Genomic DNA, 17,089 nt, shown 5'->3' on the forward strand with positions numbered 1-17,089 from the left:
ACTGACTTTTACCCCGTCAACAAACAGACAAAGAGCTCCAAGTAGATGTCAGTGTGTTTATTCAGTGTGTCAATAATTTAGGGAAGGTGGGATCGGGGGTAGTGTGTGGTGGCTCTGGCAGTGTTCATCTCTACTGTGAATCCACCGAAAGCCTCAACACTCTCCCAACAATGCAGACAGACCAGTCAATCCTATAGCCTCCGCTCAGGAGGAACTTGCCTCAACCCACTATTAGGAAAGCTATATAGCCGCCACTCAAGAGGAACTGAGATACAGTCTTCAGTCACTCATACAGTAGCACTTTGGTCCCAGAGAATTATTATATATATTTTTTTAAATACATTTTAAAAAGACCTTTGCAGTACATGGTCCTTCCTGCTAGCGGTGCTCTATGGCAAACATAAGGATAGGACTAGCTGAGCACATTCGGCACTATGGCTCGTTATGTGCTGTAGCAACAGAAGGCTAGCCGTTGCCGAGCACTTAAGGCTAGTGGAGTGCTATGGCTCTCTAAGGCTACAGCCTAGCTGTCCTCTTCTCCTGTTAGCCTAGCAGTCCTCTTCTCCTGTTAGCCTAGCATTGTGGATAGCTGTCCCCCCACCTGTTAGCCTAGTGCTGTGGCTAGCCATCCTTCTGTTAGCCTAGCATTGTGGATAGCTGTCCCCCCACCTCCTGTTAGCCTAGCATTGTGGCTAGCTGTCCCCCCATCTTCCTGTTTGCCTAGTGCTGTGGCTAGCTGTCCCCCCATCCTCCTGTTAATGGTCCATTAGCAGTGCTGAGGGTGGTGCTGCAGAATACTCTCTTCTCTCTCTCTGTAGACACGCAGGATGGCCTCACACATAAACCGGAACTGACACTTGAACACAAACATAAAAACAGTCCAGTCACATACAAACATACCAAAGGAAGTTGCAGACATAGTCATTAGGGTTTCAATGCTGATCTTGAGAGGAGAGTAGCTAATGGTTAGACGTATAGGTGTGTGTGTACCGTGGTCTGGATCATCATGGCCCTCTGGTCTCGGAGCGTCCTGATGATGTCCAGAGGGAACACAGGTCGACCGCTCTCCAACAGCGACAACGCCGTCTCCATGGTAATGAGAACACCTGTACGCCCAATCCCTGCGCTGCAATTATATCAACAACATACATGAGGTGTTAAAAATCTTGTAACCCTAGTGTGTGTGTGTGTGTGTGTGTGTACCTGCAGTGCACCATAAGTGGTGTGTCTCCTGTCCTCCTCTCTCTAACAGAGGTGATGAACAGCAGGAAGTCTGAGGGGTCATCAGGTACACCATGGTCTGGCCATGCTACATACTGCAGGTGGGTCACCGAACGCTCCTCTCCCAGCTGGAAACACACACGTATAGGAAAAACAGACGGAAAACAGTTAGGGGAAAAGTGTGTGTTCTCTCATCTGTCTCTCATCAAAGATATTTTCATAAATTAAATGAACTTGGATATGTGATGATTGTAATGGGAGAGATGGAGGAGAGAGAAACGTGTAGGGTATGGTAACTCGTTAGTTACTGTGATGAGGGAGAGATGGAGGAGAGTAGAGTTAGATGGAGGAGGGATAGAGGAGGAGAGATGAGGAGAGGGAGAGATGGAGGAATGTGTTGTCCAGCCTGTGGTCCATGCATGGTTTAACTGACAGCCAAAGGAACAGATGGGTCTGCACAGCAGTGTAGTGTTGTGTGTACTCTTTGGCAGGCTATTATTGTAAAGGAGAACATGTTCTATATTAACCTCTGTGTTGTAAAGGTAAATAAACACAATACCAATGGAAGCAGAAACGTATGGAGATGGATGGGGATAGTTTGGTCAATGTTTCCTGTGGAGAACTCACATATGGCACACATACATATATGGCACACCTCCTGTTATGTGAGGCAGGTCTTGTTTGTGTGTTACCTGTGTGTGTGTGAGGGTGAATTGGCGTGTGACGTAGGCCAGGTTGCATTCCTCAGAGTGGCAGCTGACCCTCAGGTACCCATAATCCCTCACTTCAGGAGGGTGTGGCCAGTACTGGTGGCACTTAGTCTGAAACACACACACACATGATTGATTTTGATATTCATTAATATTGATTTACTATAGAGTCTGTAATCTTTAAGCTCTGAGAAATGTTATTTTACTGAGCTGTGTTTCATATTTCTGAGTCTGTGCTTCACTCACTGTGTTCTCCCAAACATCTCAGGACATTCTCAGGGCCAGTACATATATTACATCAGGAGATGAGTGGAAACTGACTGTCAGCATGAATGTGTGTGTGTGAGAAAAACCAGGGAACTTGTGGAATATCAGCAAGACAATCAATCAGTGAGAGCTTCAGGTTACCAAGCAACAGGCAGGCAAAGACGCAGACAGCGACTCACAATGAGCCTGGGACCTTGGTAAACCTGTGTGTGCTGTACCCATTCTCATTCACTAAATGTGTTTCACTCTTTGAAAGAGAGAGGGCCCGTGTGCATACCCGTCCTCTCTCGGTGAGTGTGGTGAGCATGATGATGGTGTGTGTGTGTTGCTCCCACACACTCTGCCAGAAGTGAGTGCAGGTCTGAGGCAGCGGTCCTTGAGCTGCAATGTAGCGCAGACACACACCAGACCCTGGGGGCATCACCTGAGACACACACACAGCATGACTATACACAAACAAGACAACAAACACACACACACACTACACAAATACAGCATCACTATACACAAACCAACAAGGACAACACTAAACACAGTGTGTACTGACCGTGATGTGGCTTGCATTGATGTAGTCCTCTTGGTCCTGAAGTACCACTCTGGAGATGTCATCTGACAGAACAAAGAATTAGAGATGGAGTCAGAACCAGGGCCCTCCAGACCCACCCAAACCACCGTACCAGCTCAACAAACAAAGCACCCGTGTCCTGTCCTCCATCTCCACAAATTCAGGACATTAGGGAAGATGGGTACACTGGCATGTCGAGTCACTCCTACTAGGACACACAGTGTGTGAGATGGTGTGTGTACTCACAGGGCAGCACGTCCTTGTATCTGTTCTTGTCTGTGTTCTCAGGGAGACGAGCGCAGGCTACTGACAGGCCAGGCTTCCTCATGTACAGGTTCTACAACACACACATCACCACCATCACTCACCATGCTCTTCTGTCTGGATTGTCAACAGCAGGTCTTATTGACAAGTTATTCCCAAAGTGCATCTGTTACATTTAACACAGAAGCAAGTCCCTTTCATAGTGTTGTTGTATAACTAAAACACACCTCGAAGTGGAAGGTGAGAGTGCCTGTCTGGATTCCCCTCTCCAGTTGTTTCATGGACTCTTCAAGTGTCTGGCCTTGTTCTGATTGGCCAGGCAGAAGCAGTGGATCACCGTGTGATTGGCCAGTCAGAGACAGGGCAGAGGGAAACTGCAGCAGGGGGGCCACACGCCCTGGACCTAAACACACACAGTGTGTTACAGTGCCGTGCGAAAGTATTCGGCCCCCTTGAACTTTGCGACCTTTTGCCACATTTCAGGCTTCAAACATAAAGATATAAAACTGTATTTTTTTGTGAAGAATCAACAACAAGTGGGACACAATCATGAAGTGGAACGACATTTATTGGATATTTCAAACTTTTTTAACAAATCAAAAACTGAAAAATTGGGCGTGCAAAATTATTCAGCCCCCTTAAGTTAATACTTTGTAGCGCCAACTTTTGCTGCGATTACAGCTGTAAGTCGCTTGGGGTATGTCTCTATCAGTTTTGCACATCGAGAGACTGAATTTTTTTCCCATTCCTCCTTGCAAAACAGCTCGAGCTCAGTGAGGTTGGATGGAGAGCATTTGTGAACAGCAGTTTTCAGTTCTTTCCACAGATTCTCGATTGGATTCAGGTCTGGACTTTGACTTGGCCATTCTAACACCTGGATATGTTTATTTTTGAACCATTCCATTGTAGATTTTGCTTTATGTTTTGGATCATTGTCTTGTTGGAAGACAAATCTCCATCCCAGTCTCAGGTCTTTTGCAGACTCCATCAGGTTTTCTTCCAGAATGGTCCTGTATTTGGCTCCATCCATCTTCCCATCAATTTTAACCATCTTCCCTGTCCCTGCTGAAGAAAAGCAGGCCCAAACCATGATGCTGCCACCACCATGTATGACAGTGGGGATGGTGTGTTCAGCTGTGTTGCTTTTACGCCAAACATAACGTTTTGCATTATTGCCAAAAAGTTCAATTTTGGTTTCATCTGACCAGAGCACCTTCTTCCACATGTTTGGTGTGTCTCCCAGGTGGCTTGTGGCAAACTTTAAATGACACTTTTTATGGATATCTTTAAGAAATGGCTTTCTTCTTGCCACTCTTCCATAAAGGCCAGATTTGTGCAATATACGACTGATTGTTGTCCTATGGACAGAGTCTCCCACCTCAGCTGTAGATCTCTGCAGTTCATCCAGAGTGATCATGGGCCTCTTGGCTGCATCTCTGATCAGTCTTCTCCTTGTATGAGCTGAAAGTTTAGAGGAACGGCCAGGTCTTGGTAGATTTGCAGTGGTCTGATACTCCTTCATTTCAATATTATCGCTTGCACAGTGCTCCTTGGGATGTTTACAGCTTGGGAAATCTTTTTGTATCCAAATCCGGCTTTAAACTTCTTCACAACAGTATCTCGGACCTGCCTGGTGTGTTCCTTGTTCTTCATGATGCTCTCTGCGCTTTTGACGGACCTCTGAGACTATCACAGTGCAGGTGCATTTATACGGAGACTTGATTACACACAGGTGATTGTATTTATCATCATTAGTCATTTAGGTCAACATTGGATCATTCAGAGATCCTCACTGAACTTCTGGAGAGAGTTTGCTGCACTGAAAGTAAAGGGGCTGAATAATTTTGCACGCCCAATTTTTCAGTTTTTGATTTGTTAAAAAAGTTTGAAATATCCAATAAATGTCGTTCCACTTCATGATTGTGTCCCACTTGTTGTTGATTCTTCACAAAAAAATACAGTTTTATATCTTTATGTTTGAAGCCTGAAATGTGGCAAAAGGTCGCAAAGTTCAAGGGGGCCGAATACTTTCGCAAGGCACTGTACCTGCATCAGTGTCTGATTAGCAGGCCCACTCTCTTGCTCTCTCTAGTGTGTGTTACCTTTGCGTCGTATAAGCAGAGCCAGTTCTCTGGAGTGGGACTCTCTGCTGGCTCTTATAAACATGACCACCTGGTCATGCGTGTGTTCAGAGATGTCGCGACCGTTGATCAGCACTACCTGGTCACCTTCCAACAACCTTGGCTCAACCCGCCCCGCCTACAATCAATTCATCAACAAGTCAAATCACATTGGATTAATCTAAAGTACTGTTTACAAATGCATTATCTACACATGCAAACCATAACACACTTACAGGGGAGTCAGGGTTGACCTGGGATATGGCCAGGGACATCTTCTGGTCCACGCCACCCTGAGAAGAGGAACAGTCAGGGATACAGGAATGGTACTGCATGTAAGAGAGTAGGTGTGTGATTAATTGAAGGGGAGACTCACTTTGACATTGAAACCAAACTTTCCATCGTGATCAGGAGCGAGACGCACCAATAGCAGGTCGCCATCACCAAGAGCACGCTGCAACACACACAGAGTTTACTGAGTCTGGCACAAACAGATGAGATACTTTATCACAAATACTGGATCACTCCCTTGTCTGTCTGGGTAACTGACCTTGTCCCGGTAGTGAGAGGTGGCCTTAATGTCTTCCTCTCCTGTGCCGATGTCATAAACCTGCGACCATCCACCTCCTTGGCTGTGAGTGCCAGAAACACTGAGATAGATACTGTGTTCAGAACTGACTCCAACACGAGAATGTACTTTACACTGATACACACACATTATGAAAGAGTGTGTGTGTGTGTGTGTGTGTGTGTGTGTGTGTCTGACCTGTGTGTAGGCGTGCCCTCCTGGCTGCCCCTGCTGCTACTGAGGGAGACCCTGTAGGTGTAAAAGACATCCTCCCCCTCCGACACATCTCGCAGGTCATTGTTCAGCTCCACTGAGGAGGGGCGGGGTTTACGGGCGCCATGACGCACACGAGGACTCCGCCTAACAGAGAGAGAGAGAGAAGGTACGATGAAGTTACCCCTAGTCACAGCTACCCCTTACATGGTATCTCCTGCTGTAGCAGTGTGTGAGGCTGTGGTGTCGGCAGTACCAGTTAGGTGTGAGCGGGGGGGATCGGGACGGTAGGCTCTTGGTCTCCAGGTGTTCTGACGAGGTGGATCCCCTCAGAGCTGGGTTCCACTCCATCCCACCCATCACTTTCTTACACACTGGACCACTGCAGAGGAGACAAGAGTGTGTGTGTGTGCAGATGAGTAAAAGAAAGACAGAAAGATAGTGTGTATGATGTGTGTGTGCTTGCCTGTCTGTTTTAGTGCTGCCCAAGGCCCAGTGTTGTGGGAGCAGCTTGTTGTGTATCTGGGTTGCCAGGTTGGTGTGGTGTGGGCTACGGGTTGCCAGGTTGGTGTAGAAGAAGCAGTGATGGTCCACACATGACCTCCACAGGTTCTTACAGGCCCTGGGGCATGGCAGGACCAGGCTCACTACACAGTCCTGCGTCTCCCCCTGGAACACACACAGGTTATGAAGACAACACTAAGGTCAGCCAATAGCAGAGCAGGACGCAATTTTTAGCCAATCAGGACTCACATGTTTGCGTCTGAGATGCATAAGGAAGCGTTTCCTCTTGAAGGATATCTTGATGATGTTCACCCTGCAGGAGACAATACACACTCAGGGTGTGTATTTGTGTGTGTGTGTGTGTGTGTGTCTGATCAGAAGTCCAGGTGCTCACCAGGGGAAGAAACTGGAGCAAATCATGTTACAGAAGATAGCCACGCCCCCTGAGGCCAATCCCACCAATAGGGGGGAACTGTCAGAGTCCTGAGAGAAAGAAAGAGATGGAAACATAAGAGGGAGAAGAGGGAAGACGAGGGCGAGTCAGAGGGAGACATATGGAGGTACTAACCATGGCAGTGTGTAGCTCCACTCCATACATCTCCAGAGTTCTTGCTGTGTTGAGAAAACACAGCTCTGCCTCACTCTCCTTCAGCCCCCTGAAAGCCCATGAGTAGGATAGGTTGGTATCAGCATTATGCTAACAGCTCCACCATGTCCTCTAGTAGGATAGGGGGGTGCTGTACACGTGCCTGGTGTGGGTGTGTACCTGTGCCCTGGGTACAGAGCCTCTACTCTAGACAGGAAGTCATCATCCTGCTCTGGGAGGAAGTGGCTTTTGGACAGGTAACCAGGGAGAAGGTCTGGGGAGTAGTCACCTAGCTCAGCTACAACACAGAGAGAGAAGGGGGAGAAAGAGAGAGAAGGAGGGGTGAGAGAGAGAGAGAGGGGGGTGAGAGAGAGAGGGGGGGGAGAGAGAAGGGGAAAGAGAGAGGGGGGTGGGAGAGAGAGGGGGGGGGACAGATTATGTTAAACCCCCAGACAGACAACACACTAAAAAGACCAAAGAAGAGTATAACTTACACTGCACAGCATAGGAGGCCAGTACTACAGCTGCACTCAGAGGACACTTCAACCTGCAGGACACACACACACTTTCTCAATGTAAAGTCACATTGTTTACACCACTAGGTGGAGTAAGAGGGAATGCATGTGTAGGTGGGAGCTCGTAGTGTCTGACCTGCCCTCTCTGATGTCACTCCTGATCTGGAGGAAGTACATATGTCTGAAGACACACAGGACAGTAGAGACTTATGATCTGAATCACACATGTACAGTACAAGCTAATGACACACACTCTCTCAACATAGTCTACAGGTACACACACACACACAGGGGCTCTGAACCCAGGTCTCCCATAGGAGAACCCAACCTCTTGACCATTAGACCAAGAGGAAATTCCCTATTGGGCCAAAGGTTCCAGTGAATTTGAAGTGTCAGGCAGGGCTACCTCATCACGAGGCCATGATCTCTCCTCATGTCCATACCTGGTCTGGTCATGCTGTAGAGAGTTGGGGTCTGAGATGAAGAATCGGACTCGGAGGGTCAGGTAGAATGGAGAGACAACTCCTGTTGGACAGAGATGCTGTTAGACACAGCCCAATGACCTCTGACCTTAATAATCCATCACCCTTGACCTTAATATGACCCCCACAATCCCCTCACCACCTTCTAACAGAATACAATCTTATATTTATCATTTATCAAAATGCACACTGGACTAAACAGTAGGGTGTCACTGGGCTAAACCGTAGGGCGTCACTGGGCTAAACAGTAGGCCGTCACTGGGCTAAACAGTAGGGTGTCACTGGGCTCAGGCTAAACCGTAGGGCGTCACTGGGCTAAACAGTAGGGTGTCACTGGGCTAAACAGTAGGGTGTCACTGGGCTCAGGCTAAACCGTAGGGCGTCACTGGGCTAAACAGTAGGCCGTCACTGGGCTAAACAGTAGGGCGTCACTGGGCTAAACAGTAGGGCGTCACTGGGCTAAACAGTCGGGCGTCACTGGGCTAAACAGTAGGACGTCACTGGGCTAAACAGTAGGACGGCACTGGGCTCAGGCTAAACAGTTGGGCGTCACTGGGCTAAACAGTAGGACGGCACTGGGCTCAGGCTAAACAGTTGGGTGTCACAGGGCTCAGGCTAAACAGTAGGGCGTCACTAGGCTCAGGCTAAACAGTAGGGCGTCACTGGGCTCAGGCTAAACAGTAGGGCGTCACTGGGCTCAGGCTAAACAGTAGGGCGTCACTGGGCTCAGGCTAAACAGTAGGGTGTCACTGGGCTCAGGCTAAACTGTAGGGCGTCACTGGGCTCAGGCTAAACTGTAGGGCGTCACTGGGCTCAGGCTAAACAGTAGGGCGTCACTGGGCTCAGGCTAAACAGTAGGGCGTCACTGGGCTCAGGCTAAACAGTAGGGCGTCACTGGGCGTCACTGGGCTCAGGCTAAACAGTAGGGCGTCACTGGGCTCAGGCTAAACAGTAGGGCGTCACTGGGCTCAGGCTAAACAGTAGGGCGTCACTGGGCTCAGGCTAAACAGTAGGGCGTCACTGGGCTCAGGCTAAACAGTAGGGCGTCACTGGGCTCAGGCTAAACAGTAGGGCGTCACTGGGCTCAGGCTAAACAGTAGGGCGTCACAGGGCTCAGGCTAAACAGTAGGGCGTCACTGGGCTCAGGCTAAACAGTAGGGCGTCACTGGGCTCAGGCTAAACAGTAGGGCGTCACTGGGCTCAGGCTAAACAGTAGGGCGTTACTGGGCTCAGGCTAAGGTCTCATTTAGTGTTTCTTACCTTTCAGCTGCTTCTTCAGTGGTTTGTTGGCCTCCAGCCACCTCTGCAAGACAAACTATGTTAATCAAAGACATGATGCTACATTCACCATCTGTTGTGTGCGTTTTAGAGTATTCACTAAATGTGTGTGTGTAGCTACTCACAGGAGAGTGTGTTTGAGTGACGATGGTGGTGTTGGAGTCTCGTAGCTGCAGACTGAAGAAGTGTCTCTCCAGCAGACCCAGCTGGTTACACACCTGCTCCAGCAAAACCTCACCTGCATCCTGCTTCTGAGAGACGCAAAACAAACCTTATACCGGGAGTCAGTCAGTGTGTGTGTGTGATATTGCAGTACAGTGTGTTTTGGTAAAGCCTTTCTAGTGAGTGTGTTCTCCAGGTCAAGGTTGTGTATTGAGATCAATGGGAAGCTGAGATCTGAGTCTCCTGGTCTATCATTAGGAAGCTGAGATCTGAGTCTCCCGGTCTATCATTAGGAAGCTGAGATCTGAGTCTCCCAGTCTATCATTCCCACTCTACTCAGGACTGTGTGTACTCACGTTGACTGTAAAGGTCTGGATAGTGTTGTCCAGTAGTTGAACCAAACACAGTAGATCAGGTTTGGGCATGTCTGTTACCGCGGGTTACTCAACCTCTTACACACACACACACACACACACACACACACACACACACACACACACACACACGTCTATCAGTGTCCACAATGTGCACGCACAGCAGTATTCTAGAATATTGGACCATTGGCTTTCATACTTTTCTAATTCTCAATGCGGCTCAAGCTATTTCTCCAACTGTCAACACATTCAAATCAATAGAGGGACGAGTATGTGGAGCCACGTTGGTTGGGAATGCTGGGGAGGTACCCGTTATGGCTCTGTGTTCCCCCCGCAGACAGTGGTCAGAGCCGCGTAGCTATGTCACAATGGGACGCGGGACTGTCACGTCTCTGTGTCTTTGCACTCTGAATTACGCGTCACTCACACACACACACACACACACACACACACTGACACAACCCTCAGTCCATCTCTCCACAACCTGGGGAGAGATAACACACACACACATCTTAATGAAACACCTCCAGACTCTGGAAACTGTGATGATATCTGCTCATGTAGTTTAGCCCCTCCCTAAGGATGACATTGTCTGCAGTGAACAGCCCCTTTTCTACTTCACACACACAGGCCCAGTGAGTAATTTGTGTGTCTGGAGCAGTATCATGCTACAATGAGTAATGCAGTGTGTATGTTGGTAATACATTATTATCTGTCCAGAGTCTGAACATGTCCTTTTTTCCCTGTTCTCTCCTCAGACTGCTGAATGATAAGAATGTTAAACATTGTCAGAGACAAGCTGGTCCATCCACAGGCCTAGGAACTGATCTCAGATCTACATGCACACACATGAGCTGCAGTTTTTTTTACACACCAGTTCTACTGGGCATCAACCCACTAACCCATGCTTTTAATAACAGCCCTGTGTGTGCTTGTTAATGTAGGCTGAGGGGAGTGGGACAGGTCTTTTTGTAGGCCTCTCTCTCTCTCTCTCACACACACACACACACACACACACACGTTAATGTTTGGACTCACTCTGAATACTTTGAATACATTACAGTGAGTAGAGCACTCTCTCACGCCTGATTTTCCATGATGATAATGACATTCACACCAGATAGAACTGAGCTGCCTAAACTATTTTAGAACAGAGTTTTTTGCCAAGTCTAGACTGTTGAGTGGGCAGTATTGGTATACAACATTGCCTATTTAAAGTGTGTCAACTAGGCCTGAGATGTGCCCCTGGTTGCATTGGCGAACTTGTTTTCAAATGAGCAACGTCATCTCGGTTATCGATTAAACTAGTGTATCGCAATGATTAACACGGAGAATAAGATAACCTACCATATAGTATATTGGACGTTATTTGAAACATACAGCCTCGACGTGAACTTTAAACTAAGTAGGCTCTATGAACGACCAACATAAACATAGCCTAATGTTGTAGGTTCTTCTGCTGCTACGCTCAACATGCCATTCAGCAACTTTAACGTTACTTCAGATTTCAAGTTGATCCTGGAGGATTGTTATGAGAACACAGACAATCTAGCTCGAGAAGATCAGTTAAAATACCTCAGTAGTCCTGGATTTGGGAACTTTGTCATGTCCGTTGATACTACCGCTGTTAAAAACCTTGGAACTGGGCGCGTCGCGCGGGCAGGTGGAGGTAAATATCCGGAAAGAGATATTCCCGCTGCCCCGCCTCTTCATAATGCGCGCTCCCGCCTTGATGGATGCGTGTTCTGGTCCTCACCCACCCCCGCTGTAGCCTACAGCATATCATATTCTTTCATCAGAGGAAGAAGATATCATGTAATCTGTTCACGCAGCCCTACAGAACTGTAGAGTGACACTCTGATTCACCAGAACAAGGGGTGGAATATACTTTGAAAAAAAGCTAAACTTCCAGAGATGTGAAAGTGAAACTCGGTCTAGGTTCTTGGCTGGTCCGCAAAAGAGTGGAGTCCCTCCGGTTTTGTTCATTGGGACTACTTTGGGAACGAATCATTCTTTCCTTCCTTCCTTGAAGTAGCCTATGTTACTTATTCATATGAGAAAATGAATGGTGTCTCAGCATAGCTTCCACATGTCCTATCGTGAGGAGGCTCATCCATGGTCCAGTCAGGGGCTCGCAGCGTCATCTCCTTGTCTCCTTTCCTATATCTCAATCGTCAAATGACTCAATCTCATTGTCTCTTCTCCTCGTTCATCTGTACTCATCCTTAAAGTCAGATATCTCCAGTTGTTCCATTCCAGGACAGATGAAGAGAATGAAACCTGTCTAATTACATCCCCAATTAAAATGTGATTTTCTTATCCGATCGAGACAATCACATTACTATCAATGTACCGGTCTGTGTCCTAACAGAATATGTTGTAATCCAATGTCAAACAGCCTGTCATTTACTCCCATGGAACCTCTCTGGGGTCCTGCTGCCATCTACAGGGAAAACGAGGTACTGCTGAAGCGGGTGTTCGTTTTTTTTTTTCAATTCGTGGCGAATTAATTTGTGTAGACAACCAGGTGAGGGGAGATCCTAACTAATTCATGGCGTTAATTGATCAATCAAGTACAAGGGAGGAGAAAAAAATCCACTGACACTCTGGCCCACCTAGGACAAGGGTGGGCAAACGTTTTGGTTCGAGGGCCGCACAGATTTTTGGGGGGACTGATTTGTTTGTCAAAATCAATTTGCAGGCCTGAAAAGGGGGAGTTATTTGACAATATATAGTGTAGGTCCATTATAATTTATATAAATATATAGTGTAGGTCCATTATAATTTACATAAATATATAGTATATAAATATATAGTGTAGGTCCATTATAATTTATATAAATATATATTGTTGATCCATTATAATTTATATAAATATATAGTGTAGGTCCATTATAATGCAAGCATGTGTTTTCTAAATGGCCAATGAGAGGAAGGTTGAATGTCAGAGGTCATAGATCAGGTCAATGTTGAGTGTGATAAATCGACAGTAGTCATTCCTCCTCAGTCACTACAGCCTGTAGTGACTCTGAACAGAGTGTACCTGTATCTGGACCAAAGCAGATGAGGTCTGACCTTGACATCTTCCTGGGGTAGTTTGGAAAACAGCATGGTCTGACTGTCACGTCCTGACCTTAGAGATCCACATTTATTCTCTATGTTTGGTTAGGGCAGGGTGTGACTCGGGTAGGAAAATCTACGTTTTCTATGTTTTTATTGTTTTGCCGAGTGTGGTTCCCAATCAGAGGCAGCTGTCTATCGTTGTCTCTGATTGGGGATCATATATAAGTTGTGATTATCCGTTTAGGTTTTGTGGGGTGTTATTTTCTGTTTAGTGTCTGTGCCTGACGGAGCTGTTCGTTTTCGGATTTGTTATTTTTTTGTTTGAGTGTTTCTTGTAAATAAATATCATGAACACTTTCCACGCTGCGCTTTGGTCCACTCTTTCCACCGACGACGAGCGTTACAGTACACCCCACCAAAGAAGGACCAAGCAGCGTGGCCAGGAGGACTGGACATGGGAGGAAATCCTGGAGGGGGAAGGACCCTGGACACGGGCCGGGGAGTATCGCCGTCCAAGGGAGCAGATGGAGGCAGCGAGAGCGGAACGGCGACTATACGAAGAGTTAGCTCGACGACGGAAGCATGAGAGGCAGCCCCCGCAAATTATTTTTGGGGAGATTGGCGGAGGTAGGGTTTAGACCTGAGCCAACTCCCCGTGCTTACCGTGGGGAGCATATGACTGGTGTCACACACACATTCCACAAAGCAGTAGCATTGTCTGTCCATGCTCTTACAAAGTTTTAGAAGGTTTTCCATTGATAGGAGCGTTGATTCGACAGCGCGGGAGCCCCTTTCAGGATTTTGTGGATGAGTGACTTGCACACAATGTTGCCTATGTAACAGTACAAATTTAGACCGTCCCCTCGCCCATACCCGGGCGCGAACCAGGGACCTTCTGCACACATCAACAGTCACCCTCGAAGCATCGTTACCCATCGCGCCACAAAAGCCGAGCAGAGCAAGGGGAACTACTACTTCAAGGTCTCAGAGCAAGTGACGTCACTGATTGAAACGCTATTTAGCGCCCACGCTAACTAAGCTAGCCGTTTCACATCTGTTACACCTACAGAGGTGCTTTGGACTCAATTAGGCCTACGTCAGAGAGGTCTTTTGACAGGAGCGCGTGTGGGATTGTTGTAAATAGCCTGCCTGCCGAGCGCGTGCTGTCAGTGGTGCTGAACTCTTCAACCCGCTGCCACCAGAGTTAAAGAACATGTAGTTACAACTATGTGTTTTCATATTCTCGTGTTTGAATGCTCGGTGGCCTAACACATTTTCTCACCAACTGCTATAATGCGTTATTATGGGGTTATAAAGCATTGTCAACAGGTACTTTTAGTCATGTAGTGTATGTGGCCACCTGCTCCTCGACGATCTCATTCCGAAATCATGGACATTAATATGGAGTTGGTCCTGCATTTACTGCTATAACAGCCTCCACTCTTCTGGGAAGGCTTTCCACTAGATGTTGGAACATTGCTGCTATAATAGCCTCCACTCTTCTGGGAAGGCTTTCCACTAGCTGTTGGAACATTGCTGCTATAACAGCCTCCACTCTTCTGGCAAGGCTTTCTACTAGATGTTGGAACATTGCTGCTATAATAGCCTCCACCCTTCTGGGAAGACGTTCTACTAGATGTTGGAACATTTCTGCTGGGACTTGCTTCCATTCAGCCACAAGAGCATTAGTGAGGTCGGGCACTGATGTTGGGTAATTAGGCCTGGCTCGCAGTCAGCGTTCTAATTCATCCCAAAGGTGTTCAATAAGGTTGAGGTCGGGGCTCTGTGCAGGCCAGTTAAGTTCTTCCACACCGATCTCGACAAACCATTTCTGTATGGACCTCGCTTTGTGCACGGAGGCATTGTCATGCTGAAACAGGAATAGGGCTTTCCTCAAACTGTTGCCACAAAGTTGGAAGCACAGAATCGTCTAGAATGTCATTGTATGCTGTAGTGTTAAGATTTCCCTTTACTAGCACTAAGGGGCCTAGCCTGAACCATGAAACAGCCCCACAACATTATTCCTCCTCCACCAAACTTTACAGTTGGCACTATGCATTGGAGAAGGTAGTGTTCGTTGCACTGCCAGATGGTGAAGCATGATTCATCACTCCAGAGAATGTTTCCAAGGCTCCAGAATCCAATGGCGGCGAGCTTTACACCACTCCAGCCGATGCTTGGCATTGGGCATGGTGATCTTATGTTTGTGAGGCTGCTCGGCCATGGAAACCCATTTCATGAAGCTCCTGACGAACAGTTCTTGTGCTGACGTTGCTTCCAGAGGCAGTTTGGAAATCGGTAATGAGTGTTGCAACCGAGGACAGAGGATTTTACGTGCACTCGTGGTCCCGTTCTTTGAGCTTGCGTGGCCTACCACTTCGCGGCTGAGCCGTTGTTGCTCCTAGACGTTTCCATTTCACAATAACAGCCCTTACAGTTGACCGGGGCAGCTCTAGCAGGGCAGAAATTTGACGAACTGACTTGTTGGAAAGGTGGCATCCATTTCTATTTCCATTATATTCTATTTCTATTCCATTATTCGCTCTCTCGCTCTTTCCAGCAGAGCCGTGATGGTAGAGAGGTGTGTTGCTGAAGGGACTGCAGCATCCATTCCTGGTGGGGCTCCACTTCTCCTTCCAGACCTCTCACACTCCTTCGTACTGGACTACATCAATGGAGGAGAGTTGTTCTACCATCTCCAGAGGGAGGGAACCTTCCCAGAGCAACATTCTCAGCCCTGGGCTACCTCCCCTCCCTCAACAGTCTACAGGTACACACACTGAGAGAGCGCATTTTCCACAGTGATTTTACCCTCTGTACCCCCCCCCCCCCTAAAGACCTGAAGCCAGAGAACATCTTATTGGACAGTGGAGGTCATGTGGTTCTGACGGATTTCGTGCTGTGTAAAGAGGGCATGTCTGTGGGTGGGACTATGCAAACCTTCTGTGGAACCCCTGAGTATCTGGCGCCAGAGGTGCTGTTAGGCCACACCTGCTGTGGAGCTGTGGACTGGTGGGGGCTGGGGAGTGTACTTTATGAGATGCTTCATGGACTGGTGAGTGTTTCTCTTTCAGCTACTTTTCAACTAGCATATTCTATCCACTGCACACTTTATCTTGCTCCCTATTTCTTCTTTTCTCTCTCTCTTCCTCAGCCCCCGTTCTACAGTCGCAGTAAGGCCGAGATGTTTGAGAACATCCTTCACGCCCCCCTGCAGCTCCATAGAAGTGTGTCCCAGTCTGCCTGGACTCTGCTGCAGAGCCTGCTGGAGAGAGACTGTACCAAACACCTTGGGGGGGAACATGACCTTGTAAGCACCCCCCATTACCCCACCTGGCACAGAGTGCTGACACATGCATGCAAGACCACATACACACTCGCACCCATACACACATTGACGTGCTGTCTCACTTTGTTTGTTGACTGAGCTGCAGGGCTACACCTTCTTCCTGTCCATCACCTGGGATGACCTGCTAGCCAGGAAAGTCCCTCCCCCATTCATTCCCAACCTTGTGTGTGTGTGTTTATATAGGGGCTATGGGTCAGTTTGGATCTGTGACTACCTGAATGTGTGTCTGGTCACTCGTTCCCTCCCTCTCTTTTTCAGTCTGGTCCGTGTGATATGAGGTATTTTGACCCGGAGTTCACGCTTCTTCCAGCCCCCGCCTCCCTCGGTTTGAGTGACATGTTGGGAGACGTGGCCAATGGAGCCTTCCCAGGGTTCTCCTATATGTCTCCGGCTGAGGTTGGAGTCACAGAGCCCTGATATCATTCTAATATTTGTGTGTTGAATAAATTAAAATGCATTTTCCTATCATGTATCAGATTGTTTATATCTCACAGAGAACGGAGGCTCAGGCCAGGTTAGAACCAGTGGTTAAATTGAACCGTAGCTACCTGGAGTCAGCCTCCTGCACCTTGGGTCAAAGGGAGAACCAGGTGGAGCCTAGCTTCATCACATTACGGGTCAAAGAGAAAAGTAGGATAAACCAACGTTAGGGTCAGGGTTGACTATGTGTCGGTCTGGCCTAGTGGTAGCCCCCCGGACTATGGAACACACACATCCCTGGTGACATGAGCACGAATCCCGTCTCAGCCCTTCCTCTGTATCTGCCTCCTCTACACTCCAACTCAGTGGTACTATCACTGTCCATAAAACAATAGAATACAATAAACATATTTAAAAAACATAAGATT

The 17,089-nt window shown here is 47.7% G+C and overlaps 2 protein-coding genes across 8 annotated transcripts; one reads left to right on the forward strand and one right to left on the reverse strand.

Moving 5' to 3' along the window:
• Positions 1-42: 42 nt before the first annotated feature.
• On the reverse strand, positions 43-12,229 carry LOC110507902 (tyrosine-protein phosphatase non-receptor type 3). Of its 7 annotated transcripts, none has more exons than XM_036967123.1 (27): positions 11,405-11,540; positions 10,139-10,313; positions 9,812-9,906; positions 9,419-9,544; positions 9,276-9,318; positions 7,977-8,058; positions 7,670-7,714; positions 7,513-7,565; positions 7,199-7,316; positions 7,001-7,088; positions 6,827-6,915; positions 6,682-6,745; positions 6,395-6,597; positions 6,185-6,310; positions 5,914-6,075; positions 5,698-5,797; positions 5,524-5,601; positions 5,384-5,440; positions 5,130-5,286; positions 3,255-3,430; positions 3,010-3,100; positions 2,746-2,807; positions 2,476-2,622; positions 1,914-2,042; positions 1,204-1,349; positions 991-1,126; positions 43-856 (listed from the first exon to the last, which is right to left on the reverse strand). In XM_036967123.1, the coding sequence occupies exons 3-27, from the start codon at positions 9,878-9,880 to the stop codon at positions 767-769; spliced, it is 2,637 nt and encodes an 878-aa protein (XP_036823018.1). In that variant the 5' UTR covers positions 9,881-9,906; positions 10,139-10,313; positions 11,405-11,540; the 3' UTR covers positions 43-766. The 7 variants fall into 7 exon arrangements, with proteins under 7 accessions (XP_036823018.1, XP_036823014.1, XP_036823020.1 ...); XM_036967119.1 differs by having other exon boundaries at positions 10,029-10,313; XM_036967125.1 differs by lacking the exon at positions 10,139-10,313 and having other exon boundaries at positions 11,405-11,421.
• Positions 12,230-12,713: 484 nt separating this feature from the next.
• Positions 12,714-16,704, forward strand: LOC110508070 (serine/threonine-protein kinase Sgk1). The gene is made up of 5 exons (XM_021588519.2): positions 12,714-13,015; positions 15,453-15,662; positions 15,730-15,947; positions 16,047-16,202; positions 16,500-16,704. Exons 2-5 carry the CDS (start codon positions 15,566-15,568, stop codon positions 16,656-16,658), a joined length of 630 nt encoding a protein of 209 aa, XP_021444194.2. The 5' UTR covers positions 12,714-13,015; positions 15,453-15,565; the 3' UTR covers positions 16,659-16,704.
• The last annotated feature ends 385 nt before the right edge of the window (positions 16,705-17,089 follow it).

The sequence above is a fragment of the Oncorhynchus mykiss genome, chromosome 3, assembly GCF_013265735.2.
Source record: "Oncorhynchus mykiss isolate Arlee chromosome 3, USDA_OmykA_1.1, whole genome shotgun sequence".
In the NCBI taxonomy this organism is placed as follows: Eukaryota; Metazoa; Chordata; class Actinopteri; order Salmoniformes; family Salmonidae; genus Oncorhynchus; species Oncorhynchus mykiss.

What these genes read in the sequence shown, in the direction of transcription:
- LOC110507902 (XM_036967112.1), bottom strand. Translation starts at nt 11,542, where the DNA reads ATGAAGAGGCGGGGCAGCGGGAATATCTCTTTCCGGATATTTACCTCC. An exon ending in GGCAGCACTAAAACAGACAG is followed by an intron (nt 6,311 to 6,394) that starts GCAAGCACACAC and finishes TCTCCTCTGCAG; the next exon opens with TGGTCCAGTGTGTAAGAAAG. An exon ending in AGTTTGGTTTCAATGTCAAA is followed by an intron (nt 5,441 to 5,523) that starts GTGAGTCTCCCC and finishes TCCTCTTCTCAG; the next exon opens with GGTGGCGTGGACCAGAAGAT.
- LOC110508070 (XM_021588519.2), top strand. Translation starts at nt 15,566, where the DNA reads ATGGAGGAGAGTTGTTCTACCATCTCCAGAGGGAGGGAACCTTCCCAG. An exon ending in ATGAGATGCTTCATGGACTG is followed by an intron (nt 15,948 to 16,046) that starts GTGAGTGTTTCT and finishes TCTCTTCCTCAG; the next exon opens with CCCCCGTTCTACAGTCGCAG. An exon ending in TTGGGGGGGAACATGACCTT is followed by an intron (nt 16,203 to 16,499) that starts GTAAGCACCCCC and finishes TCTCTTTTTCAG; the next exon opens with TCTGGTCCGTGTGATATGAG.